This window comes from Thamnophis elegans, chromosome 3 (genome assembly GCF_009769535.1).
Source record: "Thamnophis elegans isolate rThaEle1 chromosome 3, rThaEle1.pri, whole genome shotgun sequence".
Classification (NCBI taxonomy): Eukaryota; Metazoa; Chordata; class Lepidosauria; order Squamata; family Colubridae; genus Thamnophis; species Thamnophis elegans.
The window spans coordinates 21,438,283-21,457,467 of record NC_045543.1 but is presented as its reverse complement, the minus strand read 5'-3'; the positions used below and the strand labels follow the sequence as shown (position 1 = coordinate 21,457,467).

The 19,185-nt window shown below is 44.2% G+C and overlaps 1 protein-coding gene across 1 annotated transcript in view; it reads left to right on the top strand.

The window, feature by feature from the left end:
* Positions 1–19,185, top strand: part of JAG1 (jagged canonical Notch ligand 1) — a 62,451-nt gene that overhangs the window by 28,971 nt on the left and 14,295 nt on the right. Inside the window, exons 5-15 of the mRNA XM_032213680.1 lie at positions 873–933; positions 6,153–6,283; positions 6,528–6,647; positions 8,086–8,199; positions 9,313–9,426; positions 10,502–10,615; positions 11,096–11,142; positions 14,755–14,928; positions 15,328–15,481; positions 16,746–16,910; positions 17,488–17,601. Coding sequence (XP_032069571.1) covers positions 873–933; positions 6,153–6,283; positions 6,528–6,647; positions 8,086–8,199; positions 9,313–9,426; positions 10,502–10,615; positions 11,096–11,142; positions 14,755–14,928; positions 15,328–15,481; positions 16,746–16,910; positions 17,488–17,601 — 1,308 coding nt within the window. The remainder of the gene's footprint in view (positions 1–872; positions 934–6,152; positions 6,284–6,527; positions 6,648–8,085; positions 8,200–9,312; positions 9,427–10,501; positions 10,616–11,095; positions 11,143–14,754; positions 14,929–15,327; positions 15,482–16,745; positions 16,911–17,487; positions 17,602–19,185) is intronic.

Sequence of the window (19,185 nt, the reverse complement as noted above, 5' to 3'; positions counted from 1 at the left end):
GCTTTTCCGTTCTGTGTTGGCTGTGGTGCTATCAGTGCACTGCCAATCACCAAACATTTCCCTGTCGGAGTGGGTGAAAGGTGCTTTTATGCAAATGATTTGCAGCTATAATATGTGGGTGCCTAAATGTATAGACTTAAGTTGAGAGACAGAAAATGCTGCAGGCCAGTAAAGTCTTTAGAACGCTCAACATTGGGCCTCATGTAATTTTGTTAATGAAGCTTCCACCAAGCACTTGGGCGTGACCCGTCAAAACCGCGGTCCACTAAAGCGCACCCGATTAAAGCGCGTACGTGACGTCATCAGCAGCGTGACAAATACGACCGCGGAGAAAAAAGGGCGCTTTAAAAAGCGCTTTTAAAGCAAGCCGATTCACATAAAGGTAAGGGTTAGGGTTAGGGTTAGGTTAAGGGTTAGGGTTAGGGTTAGGGTTACGTTAAGCGTTAGGGTTAGGTTTAGGGTTAGGTTAAGGGTTAGCGTTAGGGTTAGGTATAGGGTTAGGTTTAGGGTTAGGCTTAGGGTTAGGTTTGGGGGGGTTAGGTTTAGATTTACGCGTTAATTTTAAGTTTACCGCTCACAGCGTGCTGTTTCCGTCGCGCTGTGATGACGTCACGTACGCGCTTTCGTCGAGCGCGCTTTAGTCTACCGCGGTTTTGTGGTGGAACCGCACTTGGGACCCCTTCTTTGTAGGTTGCTAGCACGGAGCAATTCAGTTTCTTTTCTAAAAGGCTTCATTCAAGGGACCCGCTGCAGTGCTGACTGGGCTATTAAAAACTTTCCAGGGGATTCAAAGTGCAAGAAATGTTACATTGTCCCTTTATTTCTCCTAAATTTCCTTTCTTTTTAATTTTCTCCCATTTTTCTCTTTTCAGCAATCTGTCGTCAGGGTTGCAACCCCAGACATGGTTCTTGTAAAATACCCGGCGAATGCAGGTAAAAGCAAAAGAATTTCTTGGCTTAAATGATTCCGAATTGTTGTAAAAGTTAAAAAAACAAAAAGCAGGAGTTATCATTAGGACAGTCTTGATGTTTAATTTTGAAGCAAATATTCTCGACCCCAGGGCTCGGGCAAAGAAAACAATGTTTTGGGGAGATGCCTTAGAAAAGCCTGTTACATGTAAACATATTTCTTTGGGGTCTGGAGCCAGGAAGTCAAATAGATTGTGAATCTCCTATACTGCACGGCAGCTAAACTCTTGACCCAACGTTAGTGCGTAATCCGTTTACTTACTTCTAGTAAGTATAATTACATGACTGGTTTTAGCTTTCGCCATCTCCTACCCTCTCCCCTCCTCCTTCCCCTCAACTTTTCCCACCAGTAGGCACAAGTTGAGCATTCTTGAGATGGGATTAATGCCTCCTCCTTAGGTCCTCTGCTCTTGGGAGCCAGACTTCAGAGTGATGAGAGGTTAATAGCTTGGATGGAATCTTGTCCGTCCGTAGATCTTCTTGATGAGGCAGAGGGCTGCTGTGGTTCTTTGATGTCTCCTTTATTTTTCTGGCAAGCAGACAAGGTTGGGGAGAGTGGTGGGTAGGGAGGACAGCTTGCATCTAGCCAGGCTCGGAAAGCCAAGAATCATGATTACGATGCATCCTTGAATTGGGTTTGCATTCAGGTAAGGCTGGCAAGCATGATTGGAATAGGGACCTTTGCTTTTCAACGCTTCCTTTTCTCTCTGGAGTAATTGCTGCCTGGGTTTCAGGCGCAGGAAAGGAGGGAGCTCCTGAGACTGGCTGGCAGAGGGGCCCTCCAGAAGCTGGCTGTGTAATCAGACATATTGTGGGGTTTTTGGTTTCTTCCCTAGTCTGACTTCGAGACTCGGTCACCAGAAGCCAGAAGCATTTGGGGAGGTCAGGAAAATCTCTGGCCTCAGGGAACCGCTTGAGGTTTGGAGGTTTGCAAGTCTGAATCCAAAGGATAGATTTATATTCCAAAAAGTGGTGGCAAGCACAGTGAAAAAGGGGTCAACCAGACCTCGTCCTTCCCCTTCCACTGGCAAGCATTGTGACCAATCATCCCCAGGCCTGCCCAATCACATCACACCGAGCCAACACGCTCCTTCCTCTTTCTTAATATCAAAGCCAATCAACTCCCTGCATTTCTCTCCCTGGTAACAGCACCCACCCCATTTGTGTTCTCGAGTTTTTCAGAAGAGGAGTGGGCCACTGCCAATAACCCCACAAGCACCTCTCTCGCCTCTCTGTAGAAAGCAGGACTATTACTTGTAGCAGTGGGGGGGACGGGGACCACATTGTCTGGCAGCTTTCAAGCCTTTATTGATCTGGGTCTGCCTTGAGAAGATCCTGAAAAGGAAAGGAATGTACAGGTGGTTCTCAACTTACAACAGTTCATTTATTGAACTGTTCATTCAAAGTTTCAACATTATTGAAAAAAGTGGCTTACAACCATTTTTCACACTTACAACCGTTTCAGGATCTCCTTGGTTACATGATCAAAATTTGGATGCCTGGCAACTGACTTATATTTATGATGGTTCCAGTGTCATGTGATCAACTTTTGTGACCTCCTGATGAGCAAAATCAATGGGGAAGTCAGATTCACGTAACAACCACATTACTAAATTAACAGCTGCAGTGATTCACTTCACAACTGCGGCAAGAAGTCGTAAAATAGGACATAATTCACTTAGCAAATGTTTTGCTTGGCAACAGAAATTTTGGGATCTGTTGTGCTCGTAAGTCGAGAACTACCTATCAGTGAGGCTGCCAATAGGTCACCCCAGGAGGGCCCTTGTGCAGTACACAACATTCATTCAGCAGCAGTAGGGAGACTTTGCATGCTCTCAAGGCCCTTGTTAGAAGTGGCTTCCACATTGTAGCTGCCACCGTATTTGCAAAAGAGAAGAATCTGTCTGGAACAAGACGACCCCAGCGTGGCTGCTCCCCTAAGGGCTTTCTCAGTTGCAGAAATGGAATATGATTATATTGGGAAGAGAAATGTTAACTATGAATCAGAATAAGAGCTGGAAGGGACCTTGGTGGTCTTCTAGTCCAGCCCCCTGCTCAAGTAGCAGAAGCCTTATACCAGGGGTCAACAGTCGGCAGCTCTGGAGCCGCATGTGGCTCTTTCATCCCTCTGCTGCGACTCCCCCGTCACTCAAAATATGCATCACAACCGCCAATGTACGATATCCACTGGCATGTGATTTACTGAGGTTTTCAATCTCCAGTAGGCCAACCATGGATAAATCCAAGAAAAGTTTTTTAAAAAACCCAGAATGTTTAATTCAACTACATATACTAGTTTTGTGGTTGCTCAGGAAATAGTCAGGCACTGGAAGAGTTTTGTGGCTCCTGGTGTTTTTTGTGGGAAACGGGTCGAAATGGCTCTTTGAGTGTTTAAGGTTGCCGACCCCTGCCATTTCAGACAAGTGATTGTCCAGTCTCTTCTTAAAAACCTCCAGTGATGGAGCAGCCACAACGACTGAAGGCAGTGAGCTTGAGTGCCCTTCCCCTTTCAGCCATCAGAGCTTTCCTCTGAGACGCCTTCCACGAAAGGTGGTCCCTATCCCAGGGCTGCCTGGAATGGAGGGAGATGTGGGGCAGGCAGATAGGCCCTATCCCGTGCCTTTGTTGTGGAGACATTGCTGAAAAGCAGGTGTGCCTGCTTTTAAAAAGGCAAGGAGTGAATGGAGCCTTTTACCCAAAAATAGGATCAAAATCAATCCAAGGGGCCCAAGCAGAATTATCCTGAAGGGAAAAGTGGTGAAATTCTTGCGCTCTGACTGTCTCTCCGTGCAGACTCGCCCTCAGTCAGCCTGCCGTATTTCTTTGCCCTATTTTGGTTGGGCTGGATCCCAAGAGATGCACAAGCCAAAGCAGCAAAAGATTTGTGCTTCTGTCATTCAGCTGAATGTGCCTTAGAGGGTTTGCCTGCATTCCTTGCTAGCCAGAACAACAGGCTTTGTTTCCAGAGTTCAAGCCTTCCTGTGTCTCTTTGCCTCCCACTTGCTGCCCAGACATGCATTATTGCCCTTATTTACTTAAGGTGCAACTTTCCCACACTTCTTTTTTTTAATATATATATATATATAGTACTTCCAGCAGCAGAGCTGCCCTTCCTGATACCCCAGCCTCAAATTATCTTCTTGGACTCAGGGAAACCAAACTATATGGTGTGTTTTTTTTCCCACTGAGTTAGGATGAGTCATAGTCTGCTATGTTACAGATGCAGCCCGTTTAAAAATAAAACCCCAGCCAAAGCTGCTTTCAAGACCTAAAAACAAAAATGTATAGAACTTTCTCTCATTCTCATTAGATGTGGAGCCGGAAAAAAAAGAAAAAGAAAAGGCCTGATCAAGATGAAATGGGCCCATTTTGTAAGCCAGACTCTTATTTTTGAAGCATGCAATGGCTGGATGTACGTTAATGTGGAAAGGCCTAATAAATTCCTCTGCTAAAATTAGCCCGGCTTCAGTTTGGCTTGTCTTTTTGGAACTGAACTATCTAGATGGGCCTTGCCTAGCATTAAAAATAAAGTTAGACTATTGGAGGCTGTTTGTTTTTTTAAAATGCTGCTTTGTGTGGAAGCAGTGTGTGTGCTGCAAGAGGCTTTTGGCACCTAACTACGGCGCTCTGTTCTGGAAGTCCCTCTTCCCCAATATCACGTTCTGCTTTCCAGCACTGGCTGCCAGTGATGGGGCCTGTAGTCCAGGATTTCAGGCAGCTTTTTGTGAGGGGCAGGAGAGAAGCTGCTATAAAGCTTTTGTTCTGTACAAGGATTGAAATCCATCTTTTGTCCTTCTGGGCCTTCTTTATTCAAAGGGGAACTTCCATTTCCTCTGCTCTGCTGCTCCCAGAGAAGATCCCACAGTAAGGACTTGAAATACCTGTTGTTTTCAATCTTTCAATGGCATCAAGGCATCTCTCTTTCTCAAAGCTGCTGCTGCTGCTGTCAAAAAAAGAGATAATAATTAGGGGGGGAGTGGCTTTCCATTTGAGAGGTGTTTTTTTTTTCCAAGGAGAATTGAAGCATGATATTAGCATTAAGTGATTAGCTCCCCAGTCATATCCCTGTCATTTTTTTTCTCTCATCACAAGGCTTGTATGGCAGGGTATTGCTTTGAAGATCAAATGAAAACACTTGTTTTGGAAAGTTAGGTCCAATGAAGTGGAGTTGATTGCTTCTCCCCATATGTTGGGTGTAATGAAATGCCTTTTTTGTTCACTTACAATTTCACACTTGCAAATTTTTCATTCTTCGCCTCAGATAGTACATTTTATTATTTTTTAAAATAATAAAATAAAAATTGGCAGTGCACAAGGGCGGAAACGCGGAGAAGGCTGGATATTTGGATAATAAACTATTTTCCCCAGATTTTGTTGTTACATCAACTTGCGTTCTAGTACGTGTTCGTTTGCTTGAAGTCCCTTTGAGCCAAAGTTTAAATAAAATCATCATAGAACTGGGGTCCCTTTACTGACCTATGTCTGGGGCAGCTGTATCAAACACCTACCCCCCCCCCCCCACACACACCATCCCTTTCATGTTCTGTATGGAAGTATCAATTACCGAATGGAAATATTGCTATAGGACTTCTGTTGTTATCTGTCTTAAAGTGGCTTCCTTCTCCTCATGTCAGCCTGTGACTCCTAGTAACTGCATAGTGCATACCCTCAAACAGCGGTACATCCATGAGGCAAAGTTGTGAGCAGAGGGAAACCTAGTTAGCTAGCTGCTTCATCCTGCTGGGCTGTTTGCCTTTCTGCTGAAATGTCCCTAACCCCTTGTATTCATGAGGGTCTTTGGATAATTGTTGCTCCTCCTGACTCATTCTTTTCCCTTTTCACCCTGATCCCTTTCTCTAATCCATTTGTCAAGGCCCAGAGATTGATCTCTTGTGTCCACCCACCCACTCTCCCTCCTGCATTTATGTGAGCTTCAGAATAGCATAGAGTCTTGTCTTCAATGGCTCCACACTGAGCCTCCCAGAACAGTTATTCTTTTGTACAAAGGCTGCCTTTAGAGACCTTGGTTAAAACTGTTTGTTTACAAGAAGCCACCAAATAAGTCTCAGAAAGAATGCAGCCTTTAAAAAAAAAAAAAAACAGGAAAAGCGAAACTTGGACTTTCCAGCCACTGGTCCTTTTATTCCTTTCAGGATATAATTCCAAGCTCTCTTTCTTTGAAGGTGTCAGTATGGATGGCAAGGCCAGTACTGCGATAAGTGCATTCCACACCCAGGCTGTGTCCATGGCACTTGCAACGAACCGTGGCAATGTCTCTGTGAAACCAACTGGGGTGGCCAATTCTGCAATAAAGGTAGGCTGAATCTAGGAAGAGCTGTTTGGGGGGGGAGGGGTGTTGAAATGCAGATCAATATCATGGAGGTTGGGATGGTAGGTAGAAAGTGCACTTTGGTGCACTGCTGTCTTTGCTTCCCTGCTCTGCTTACGAGCTGGCTGCCATCTGGTTGCTTTGTCTTGGAGGATAGCATGGCAGAGGACATAGAGCATCTGTTTTGAAACCTCTTATTCATTCTTTGGCTCCTCTTTATCCCTTGCAGATCTCAACTACTGTGGGACTCACCCGCCTTGTTTGAACGGAGGGACCTGTAGCAACACAGGCCCTGACAAATACCAGTGTTCCTGCCCTGAAGGCTATTCGGGACAAAACTGTGAAATTGGTAAGAAATTCTCCAGGGGGCTACTTTGTTGTATTTAAGCACAATGGCTGCATCCCTATGGATGTTCTGGACAAAACGTGAGATGTGGGGAAAATGTAAAATTACATTTCAGTAGGGAAACAGTGGTTCTCCAGAACTTTGGACTGCAGCTTTCATCTGGCTTACCCAGCATGGCTAATGGCAAGGACAATGAGATCTGAAGTCCAAAAGAGCTGGAGAAATATCATACGGCTTCCAGTCTTGAGGAAGTCAGACGCAACCATAGTTTTCATGCATTTATTAAAGGTTAATTCCCATTAACAAAAATGTTCTTGTTATAGACACATGCATGCACCAATTAATATACAAATAAAACACTAAAGTACTAATGTAGTACTAGTATAGTAGTAAAATACTAGCATAATACTGACACTGAAGATGTTACTTAGTTGGGTAATGAAATATTGGCAATAGGATTACTTCACATTTCTGGAGAAGACTGTTGCCTCGAGTGGATCATTTGGAATTGCTCACCAGTCACCATGCAGTTAAAATCAACTTAGTTCAGAAATGTGTGGTGTAATGAGACAACTGGTAGGTGTGTTTCCAAACCATCTAATCCAGATAACATCCTAGACCAGATTTTGCCAACCTTTCCAGCTTTACAGACAAGTAAGAGGGTGGGGGTGGGGGTGGTAGAGGATGGTTCCATCCGTTCCGCCCATGCGCAGCTCCATTTGTGTGAACGCTGGGCACATGTACCCACCATTCACACAAATGAAGTACATGTGCACTCGTTGCTTGTGCAAGTGTGGATGTGCGTACCTGCTCGCCCACCACTTCCGCATCCCAGTTCCAAATGGCTCAAGGCCCAGTAGTGGGCTGTGGCCTAGGAACCCCTGCCCTAGTCCTTGAATATGGCATTGGGAGGAATGTGTGATCAGGAAGTGTGAAGTAGTTGTTGAGAAGTGAACTGATGGTCTTTAGCTTAGTACCCTGCCATTGGTTTTACCAGGGGTAAACCAGGGGTGAAATCCAGCAGGTTCTGACAGGTTCTGGAGAACCTGTAGCAGAAATTTTGAGTAGTTCGGAGAACCAGCAAGTACCACGTCTCGCTGGCCCCAGAGTGGGGTGGGAATGGAGATTTTGCAGTATCCTTACCCCGGAGTGGGGTGGGAATGGAGATTTTGCAGTATCCTTCCCCTGCCATGCCCGCCAAGCCACACCCACCTAGTCACAACACGCCCACCAAGCTACGCCCATAGAACCAATAGTAAAAAAACAGAGAATTTCACCACGGTGGTAAACCTGGAAGCATTCAAAGATGGGGAGAGTATAAGGTCTACTGCGAGATGGAAAGTTGGAGGAGCCAAAGGAAGCAAGGAATGACTTTGAGGGTAAGGGGTGGTTCACCTTGCCAGCTTTGGCTAAACTGAAGGAGATTCTCTTCTTGCTGCAGCGGAACACGCCTGTCTTTCGGATCCTTGCCACAACGGAGGAAGCTGCCTTGAGACCCCTACTGGATTTGAATGTGTCTGTGCTCTAGGCTGGGCAGCACCAACCTGCATGCTTAGTAAGTGAATTGGAATGCTGAAGCTTTAACCTCCCTTGCCTCCTTAAGTGTCACAGAAATTTCCAAGTGGTTCTTAGTAGTTACTAGTGTCAGAAATCATGCCAATTACCAAAAACATAGTACCGGTTTCTACCTTTTAAAGATTCTCCGTTAAGAAATTCCTAAATCCTTAAACTGTTTATTTGTTACTCCTGCATCTTGCCAGTATTATTTGTGAGTCTGGATGAAAAGAAAACCAGAGCATGTTCTTCTGCCTCATATGTGTTATCCTTTCAGTTCCAGTGTCCAGTGGACAAGTAAAAATTGTACATCAGGAGAGATTAGAACTGCAGTTAAGGACAGATTAGAACTGAAAAGCAGAGCTTGGCAGTACTTTGGGATAGAATCCCAGAAAAAGATGTTTTGGAATATGCAGGAATGTGAAGGAAAATAGAATGGCGCTGTTTCTTGTTTATTAAAATTATTATAAGGAAAATTATTGTAATAAAATAATGTGTGCAGAACCTCCCAGGTTGGTTGGGGAGATATTAGTGTGTGAAACCCTGGGGAGTCCTACTTAGGGCTGAGAGTACAAGGCTGGAAGGATTGAACTGATAATAAGACAGCTCTCTGTGTTTTCCTGGGCCTCACTTGAACTTCTCCCAAGTATAAATTGAAATCCCTTTCAGACTTGAGTTTCTAATCCTGGCACTTAAAAAGCAGGACAGGAATGGTTGTTGGGGTTTGTGTGTGTGTGTGTGTGTGAATATCCATGAATGAATATTTTCACTGGCATATTCTGGCTGGAGTAGTTGCCTCCTGTTTGAAGACAATGTGAAATTGACTAGCGCTTTTTCTGAAGGCTATTAACACCAGAAAACCTGACCAATGTGAATATTCCTGGTGCTGAAAGTTTCTTCTTATCAAAATCCATAACTAATGTTTCAGGATGTCCAAGGCACAAAAGAAAGCTGGGGGGGGGGGGCAGGGAGGAATGAAAAGTGAAGGGCACAATATAAAAGTTGGATATTTCCTTTGGTATACTATACAGCAAAAAGATGCACCTTTGCTAATATTAGGTTGATCAGATGATAATTGCCCTAACCTAAGGCTAAATAAACCTTTCCTTGGCAGATATTGATGACTGTTCTCCAAACCCCTGTGGGCATGGAGGGACTTGCCAGGATCTAGTTGATGGATTTAAATGTGTTTGCCCACCTCAGTGGACTGGGAAAACATGTCAAATAGGTATGTATAATCGCGAGGGATGCTATCCCTTGAGCTTATCAGGGAAACCACAAGTTCTTTTCTTCCATGGGCCAAACTGATGAAAACAGCTTCCCAGATAAGATGTTCAGTCTGTGGAGATTGTTAAATTGCATAATATAACAGATTTTCCATGAGTCCCCGTGAATTGCAGAAGAAAATATCAAGAGTATCTGAGCCTGTTGTATTATATGAGAAATTCAAATATGGCTAATCTGGGAATCTCTGGAGTTGCTTGAAGTCAGAGGAGGAGAACGTCCTTACCATTTGCCCAAGGACACAAGACTAACCTGTGCAGTTATCTTAGCCCTTCCCATCTACCTGCACCGTGATTGGGGGGAGGAGTAGCCCCCTTTATGCAACTCTTGAGACTGCTTGCTTATCTTGGGATCGGCTGCGATGCATAATTGGTTGCTGTGAAGGGCAAATATTCCTTCTCAAGGCAATGCACTCTCCTGTTTTTCCTTCCCTTTTGGCCTCGTGGGAAAGTCGGGGCATCCCACCAGCCTCATTAACTCATTCTACCAGGAGAATTTGCAGCTGCATTCCAACCTCTGTCTTGATCCTCTGAAGAATGAGTTCCCTGCATTCCGAGGGCCATGTTTTAATCCCAAGGACTGGGGATGCTCTATTCCTTGGCTAATCTCCACTTCACTCAACTCTTCCTGCCTCCCGCTTCCCTTTTAAAAGTAATTGCTCTTAATCGTGGGGGCTCAATGCTATTGATGCCATTATGAGAAATCAGAACATGGTTTAGTGATTTAAGCACAGGACTAGGCAGCCTAGTGCCGTTCCTGAATTTTTTGGACTGTACTCCCTCTAGTTTGTGATGACAGGCTGCGGCTGCTGGGAGTTGTATTCCCCAATGTTTGGAGGGCATCAAGTTGCCAAGTCCTGAAGTTGTTCTCCTCTTACTTGTGCAATTGTGTAATCTTTCAGAGTTCCCTAGCTTTTGATAAACGTGGAGTGCCTGCTGTGAAAACAAGAGAGGGGTGTGTGCTTTCCTCTTTCACTCTACCCACAGCTGAGCATTGAGCAATTCGTTTTCTCTTTTCAGATGCCAATGAATGCGAGGGCAAACCTTGTATCAATGCCAATTCCTGCAGGAACCTGATTGGTAGCTATTACTGCAATTGCATTGCTGGCTGGACTGGCCAGAATTGTGAGACAAGTAAGTTTGAGTGTGTGGGGCTGGGGGGGGGGGAGGGAGGGCGGGGGGAGTCGAAGGGCAAAAGGTTCCAATCGGCACCAAGCTTGGAGTTTAAATTTTGTCATAATTCAGCCAGGAGTAAGGTTGGGGGGCGGCAAGAGTCACTGATGTTTTTAGAAAGGGAGTATTCAATCTGGCATGAATAAGAAGCAATTTTATCAGACCCATTAGTCCACAATATGGCTAGGTTCTGATAAGGTGCCTTGAAACAATGATGTGAAGTTTCAGTTTAACTCTACTGGAAGAATTGCTGAAGGTTCCCACCCATTTACAATAACGTTATCTCAAGGAAAGCAAGCAGGAAACTTCACAGAGTTTATCTAGCTAGAGCTACAGAGCCCCCTGATTTTTTTTTCTCTTTTCTTTTCAATCTTGGATTTCAGTTGCCGTGTTGCCTTCCCACTCAGCTTGTGTTTTTCCTTTTTCTTCTTTTAATTACAGATATTGACGACTGTGTGGGACAGTGTCAGAATGGAGGAACTTGTAAGGTAAAGTAATGGTTGATTCCCTTCTGATGGGTCTTAGTGCCAATTTTCAGCAGAGAATAGTGATGAAGAGTGAATAGGCAGCACAGTCTCTTTAGAACTTGTGTCATTTTTTTGGCTAGATTTCTGCTAATCTGAGAATGGGATTTGGGGGAAAAGTGAAATTTTCATTATTCTCACCGAAAGAGACTTTTCTCTCAAAATACGCCTCCGGGGTTCCATCTTTCTCCTTCTCTCTTTTAAATTAAGCTCCACAGTGGACAATTGGAGAAAGATCACATATAATTTTAAGTCCTAGTCTACAAGCAAATCCAGGGAACAGATTGGGAGGCTTCATAATTGAATTCACAAAAATCAAATTACTTAAGCCCCCCTATGACAGCCAGAATTACTCACTTGGTTCAGAAAGGTTGTGGCGCTGGTTGTGGCATGTTATTTCGGCCCAGTGTTCCCACTGTGAAACAAAATCTCCCCTTTGGAAAGGTTGCCGGTCAAATCTTAAATTCGCCATTTTATTCTTTAAATCCCAAGGAATCCAATTTCATACACTTGCCTCTCTTACTGGTCCCATCTGCGGAAGCTTATTTTATTACCACATTGTTTCTGTAGAAAACACCTTTTTGGTCATTCTAGAACAGTGTTTCTCAACCTTGGCCACTTGAAGATGTCTGGACTTCAACTCCCAGAATTCCCCAGCCAGCGAATGCTGGCTGGGGAATTCTGGGAGTTGAAGTCCAGACATCTTCAAGTGACCAAGGTTGAGAAACACTGTTCTAGAAATGAACGTCAATACTTAATGCTTGTCTACCTTAGTATCATTACTGCTAGTGTCAACACGCTAACCTGCCCACAAAGCACATGGTTTGGTTATAATCATGGATAGTTTGCACACACCATGAGCATAATGGGTGGATTTTCCATCAGATTAATCGACTCTGAAATGATCATGTTAAGACTTCGCATGGTGCATGAACTAGGCCCTTGCATACAAAGAGAAAATCATTTTACACTAAGCCACAAAATGAGGTTAATGGTAGGCTCCCTTGCAGGGACATTCAACTTCATAACACCCTTCCTATGTCATTTTTCACATTTTAAAAAACTACGCTATCTCATGCTGTTAAAGCATGTTCAGCAATCTCAATGTGTGAATGCATAATTGGTTGCTCCCAGGAGTTGTTGTCTATGTTTTAATGTATTCCGTCTTTAGCCTATCCTTCATTCAAACGGGCACACTTCTTCTGCTCTGCTCCCACTGGCTTCTCATTTTAATTCTCTCACCAGTTAGAAAGAGGAGGGCTTGCACAGATGAAATGGGAGTTCAGCCTGACAGATTGTTGCTCACCCACAAATTAGGTGGTGAGCACAAAATGTATGAGTTTTTCTTTTCTTTTTTTTCAGGAAAAGAGGCTGGGAGAGAAACCTGAATTTCCTCCCACTTCTATTCCAACCCTTTTTTTTTTCCAGCTTAGCTTAGTAAGGAGGATCAGGCTGTTATTAAAGTGGTAAACATTGTAGAACCAAAACAGGGCTTTATAGTGCCATGAGTCCATCCTTAGCGTTGTCCTCCTGTAAGTATCTCTCTCCCTTTAGGCCAGGAGTGTCAAAGTCGAGTTCATTTGAGGGCCACGTCAGGGTTCTGTTTGACTTTAGGGGGGCGGGGTGAGTATGGCTAGGGTGGGCATGGCCAGCTCAATGTCACTAGCGTTGGGGGTGCCTGAAAGGCCCAAGCTCTGTTTTCAGCTGTAACGACCTCCTTGCAACCCTGTGCCAGCAAAAATGAGCTCCCGAGCTCTGTTTTTGGCTGCGATGGCCTCCTGCAACCCTCTGCCAGTGAAAACAGAGCTCAGGAGGGCCACCTGCGGCCTAGAGCTGAGGTGGCGCAGTGGTTAGGGTGCAGTACTGCAGGCCACTTCAGCTGACTGTTATCTGCAGTCCAGCGGTTCAAATCTCACAGGCTCAAGGTTGACTCAGCCTTTCATCCTTCCGAGGTGGGTGAAATGAGGACCCAGACTGTGGGGGCGATATGCTGACTCTGTAAACCGCTTAGAGAGGGCTGAAAGCCCTATGAAGCGGTATATAAGTCTAACTGCTATTGCTATTGCTATTCTTGAGCTCTGTTTTTGCTGGCAGAAGCACTGTAGGCCGGTCCTTTGCTGTTTCCAGGGTGGCTCTACAGGCCAGATCTAAGCACCCCGCAGGCCGAATCTGGCCCCCAGACCTTGAGTTTAACACTCCTGCTCTAGACTATGAATTTCAGACTGTGTATGCAGGAATGAACCAGTGTCACTGCCTCATCCTGTCTGGTTAGCTCTGATGATGCAGTGATTCCAAATCCCTCTGGTTTGCTTGGTTTCTCCCCCATTGTCCTTTAGTGGATTTGCATTGCACAGGTGGTCCTCGATTTACAGCCATTCATTTTGAAAAGTTTCAGTGGTGCTGAAAAAAGTGTTTTACATTCCGTTCGGCATCCCCACAGTTACATTGGTAATCAGCATGTGCAGGATTAGTTCTCGACTTACAACAGTTCATTTAGTGACCATTCAAAGTGGAGCGGTACTGAACAAAAGTGACTTCTGACCATTTTTCATCCTTACGACCATTGGAGCATCCCCATGGGAATGTGATTTCCATTCAGATGCTTGGCAACTGACTGACATTTATGATGGTTGCAGAGTTCCGGAGTCTTGTGCTCCCCTTTTACAACCTTCTGACAAGGAAAGTCAAAGAGGAAACCAGATTCACTTAACAACCGTGTTATTAATATAACAACCACAGTGATTCACTTAACAAGTGTGGCAAGAAAAGTCATAAAGTAGGGCAAAACTCACTTAACAAATTTCTCACTTAACAACATGCATGTTGGGCTCAATTGTGGTCGTACGTTGAGGACTACCTGTATTTACGACGGTCGCAGCATCCTGGCATCAGGATCGCCATTTGCGTCTATCCCAGCCAGTTTCTGACAAGCAAAGTCAATGGGGGGAGCCAGCTTCCCTTCACAACAATGTCATTCACTGAACAACTGCAGTGATTCAGTTTGTTTGTTTGTTTGTTTGTTTATTTATTTATTTATTTATTTATTAGACTTATATACCGCTTCATAGGGCTTTCAGCCCTCTCTAAGCGGTTTACAAATTTTTTTAGCAAATTGAGTCAGCAACTTGCCTCCACAGTCTGGGTCCTCATTTCACCCACCTCGGAAGGATGGAAGGCTGAGTCGACCTTGAGCCGGTGAGATTTGAACCGCTGAACTGCAGATCACAGTCAGCTAAAGTGGCCTGCAGTACTGCACCCTAACCACTCCACCACCTCGGCTCTGCGGCACTGTGGCCAAAAAAAAAGGTCATAAAATTCAGTATGACTCACTTAAGAACCATTTTATTTGACCGTGGAAACTCTGGCCCCGATGCTAATCATAATTTGAGGATTCCCTCGAAGTCTAAGAAGGGCTTGTGTAACAGTCGTGCTCTAACACCATCCTAGGACATCAAACGGCCTCTCTGTGTTTTGCGCCGCTTGCATGTGTGAATGCTTTGTGTTTATTGGCAAGGTAAGCTTATCTCTCTTTTTTTTGTTTTGTTTTGTTTTTGCACCACCCTTTTATCTTTCCAGGATTTAGTGAACGGTTATCGCTGTCTCTGTCCACCTGGCTATATCGGGGATCACTGTGAGAGAGACATCAATGAGTGCGCAAGCAACCCTTGTTTGAATGGGGGCCACTGCCAAGATGAAATCAATGGCTTCCAATGTCTCTGCCTGGCTGGTTTCTCGGGAAACATCTGTCAGGTGAGGCAGGTTCCGGATAAGAGCCAACTCGGTGCGCAGTTCCTGGGTCTGTAGGCTGAATACCTGCATTCAAGTGAGCAGCGTTAATAGACACTTTTTTATTAAAAAAAAACCCACCGCCACCAAGGGTGAGGTGTGGGAATTCATAACTCGGGGATCATTTGTATACATTCATGTTACAAGCGCTCTGTGTCTACCCAGCCTCTGCATGCTGTTCGATAACATTATTTTAGCGAGGCTGGTGAGAGCTGCATTGTGTCTGGCATGCACAGGCAGTAGAGGTGGCAGATAAAAAAAGGTCAGATTCCACATTTCCTTCCTGTGACCGTGGGAAGAAGATGAATAAAGCCTTTGACTTAGATCCTCTCTTCTTTCCTCCCTCTCCACCATCACTGACAGTTGGACGTAGATTATTGCGAGCCCAACCCTTGCCAGAATGGGGCCCAGTGCTTCAATTACGAGAGCGATTATTTCTGCAGCAACTGTCCGGATGATTACGAGGGCAAGAACTGTTCCCACCTCAAAGATCACTGCCGCTCAACTCCTTGTGAAGGTATGCTGTTTGAACATTTGCGCTAGGAAGTGTAGCAATCGCTCATTCACTGGGGACAATGATAGATGCTCTTCATGCAGAGTGTCCCAAGATCACCTGACCAAGATGTTTGTCTGATATGTCTGGTGACTTAGCGCAATCAGTGCTGTGTTAGTAGGTTAGCGGGCGTGGGCCATGAGGCAACATGGGTCCTTCAGACTCCATTTACTGTGGTTACACTGAATATTAAGTTTGTTGTTGTTAGTTGCAAAGCCATGTCCGACCCATTGCGACCCCATGGACAATGTTCTTCCAGGCCTTCCTGTCCTCTGCCATCCCCTGGAGTCCATTTAGACTCACTTCTACTGCTTCAGTGACTCCATCCAGCCACCTCAATCTCTGTTGTCCCCTTCTTCTTTTGCCCTTCATCTTTCCCAGCATTAAGCTCTTCTCCAGTGAATATTAAGTTATGCCCTTTAAATATATTAGCAGCCATTGATCTCCTGCTATTTCGAGGAGGAAGACCCAGTAACTTTACCATGCATTTCTAAGTAGGTTTAAAAACTACAGAATATCCCAGCTCTGCTCACTTGGAGAAATCCAAATCAAACCCATCCGATCCCAATTATCTGCTTCGAAGCCCATCCTAAAATTGTTTAGTGCAATCCTCAGCCTCCAATGATCCCTGATCTAACTGGAATAATAATCTGGCCTTCCTGGTTACATGATGCTCTTGATCCTAAAGAGTTGGGGATACTTACAAAATACAAAGTGCTTTAGAATCATCTTTTGCACTACAAAAGGGATTTTTAATAGCAATATTGGGAGAGTCATAAGAGTATACTGCTCTTTGTAACTGAAGATCGCATACCACATTCTGGGAAATATTGGGGCTGGGTGGAAGCCATGGCAAGGGAGAAGTGGATATGTTCAAAGTAGAAAGTGGTGAGGTCCAAAGTGGAAACCATTTTTCTTCCCCAGTTGAACTGTGTTGCATTTCCTCGCCTACCCTCTTCTTTCTTATCAAGCTTTTAAAACAGGAATGTCCAATTTTGGCAACTTTTAAGACTTGTGGATTTCGACTCCCAGAAAATTATCCAGCCAATATGCCTAGGAGTTGAAGTCCACAAGTCTTAAAAGTTACCGAGGTTGTGGAAAACCCTGCTTTAAAACCTAGTTTAATTTGAATGTACTTTCCCCACATCAGCAACAACCGTGGAAAATCCATAAAGCTGCTGGTAAGTCAGTGAAGACTCATCTTTGCTTGCTTGTCTCTCTTCTGCAGTGATTGACAGCTGTACTGTTGCTGTCGCTTCCAACAGCACCCCAGAAGGGGTTCGCTATATCTCTTCCAATGTTTGTGGCCCCCACGGCAAGTGCAAGAGCCAGGCGGGCGGCAAGTTTACTTGTGAATGCAACAAAGGCTTCACTGGCACCTACTGTCATGAAAGTAAGATTTGGAGATGCTTATCTTGATTCCTCTCATTTACATCCAGGCTTGAAGCTCCTTGTGTAAATAATAAGAACATTTGTTTTTGGGACGTGGCATTGGCCCTCATACATCTTGTCAACCCTGCCCGAGTTCTCTTTTTCCTGCAGTGAATTGAGACTGGAGCCTTGGGGAAATTGTTTATTAAGACGTCCCTGCCCTTGAATATTTAACTTTTTAATAAATTATAACATTAACTTGGGCATGTGTACAGAAGGCTTCTACTAGCGCACAGCAAACTTACCTTGCCATTTTTATTGACTGCCTTACATAATGTTTAACGCATTGGGGGGAAGGGGATATTAAGAATAAGCTGTTTTTTATTAGCCTGCTTTCCTTTTTTTTTTAACGAAGGGCCAGGCACCATGGTGGAGCAGTTGCATGTTGAATGAAACAGATTTAATCTTAATATCTCTAGGAACAGAGCTAGAATAGTTTTGTTCAGAGGACCCGGCATTTTTCAACTTAGATTCCCTGTTTAATTTTTTTAAAGGGCACCGTCGGTCTACTCATCTCCTTTTCAATCCTTGTTTTGCAGATATCAATGACTGTCAGAGCAATCCATGTAAAAATGGGGGCACGTGCATTGACGGCATCAACTCCTACAAGTGTATTTGTAGTGACGGCTGGGAAGGCACCTTCTGTGAAGCAAGTAAGCGGCTCCTCCTTTTCCAGGAGATGGGAAGATGGAAGGGAGGAGAAATCCCTTGAAAACACCATGGGCTTCATTAATTGAGCAGCCCGCGTAGATATTGAGAGAATTGGGGATCTCCAAAAATACTTTTCTGAGTTTGTAGGCTACATACAACATTAGAAATTGCAAGTGTGTATTCTACCCCGGGTTGTGGAAATAGTAAATGAATGTTTTATCCTGCCCACTTTTGTACCCTCCTTCGTCTTAATTTGCAAAGAGGAATTCATTCTCTTTTCATAAAACCAAAGAGTTGCTCTTTTTGACCTCACATCTGAGCCCATCCCACAAGCCCTTTATGTGCTGATGCTTTAGGTTCACCTACTTGTTTTTCTGGCTGTTGAGATGCTCAGGATGATTGTCTTACGTTCACCTCTCCCTAAATAGCTGAGAGCCCTTATTTATTTATTGCTTTTATTTACTGCAGCTTTTATGCAGCTCAGAGCAGCTTACCGAGGATAAATAAAATAAGAGCTATCATAAAGCATGAACAGAAACGAAACAATAATGCCCCAAGGAACGGCTTCAACATCCAGATGTATAGCAGTATATAGATTTGGAACAATGTTCCAGGCAGCCAAGGAGCCTGGGAAAGTTTTCCCAAGCCATTGGGGGGGGGGGGGGGGGGTGCAGAGAAATCTGTTTATAGTTCCAAGCCATTGTTGCACCACTGGAAGGGTAATTTTTGCATTTCATTTTTCTATCTTTACGTGCTCACATAAGACATGAAATAAATGTTCTTGAACAAAAAGGATATCCTGTACAGGAGAAACGTTCTTCTAGCTATCCTTTTGCTCCATATAAGTTATCTGTGTACTTGAAGTGCCCTATCTAAACTTCCTATATGGTTAAGGGAATGTTGGCTTCCAGTGATCTGAGTTTAGTATAAAGTTAGTGTAGCTAAAGTACTGGAAGGCTTTCATTGCAAGGCAAATAAAGGTAGTCCTCGACTTACAACCACAGTTGAGCCCAAAGTTTCTGTTGTTTAGTGGAACATTAGTTAAGTGAGTTTTGCCCCATTTTACGGCCTTTCTTGCCACAGCTGTGAATGTAAATCACTGCAGTTGGTAAGTTAATAACACGGTTGTTAATTGTGTCTGGCTTCCCCATTGACTTCGCTTGACAAAAGATTGCAAAAGCTGTTTACAACGACCCTGGGACACTGTAACCGACATATGTATGAACCAGTTGCCAAGCATATGAATCATGATTACATGTTCATGAGGCTGCTACAAAGGTTGTATGTGTTAAAAATGGTCATAAGTCACTTTTTTCACTGCCGTTGTGACTCTGAATGGTCACTAAAGGAACTGTTGTAAGCTGAGGACTACCTGTACCCTAGGAGCCGAATAAATTGCTGACGTATTTTGCAGAGCTACACTCTAGATATTTTCTTCTCCTAACACCATTAGGAATCCACCAGACTTACGTTTTATGAACCTTATACCCGAAAAGAATCTTCTACCTTTTGTATGTTGTATTACTGTTGTCCTCAGTTTTAATTTTGTGACAATAATACTAACCTCAAGGGGAGTTTGCCACATG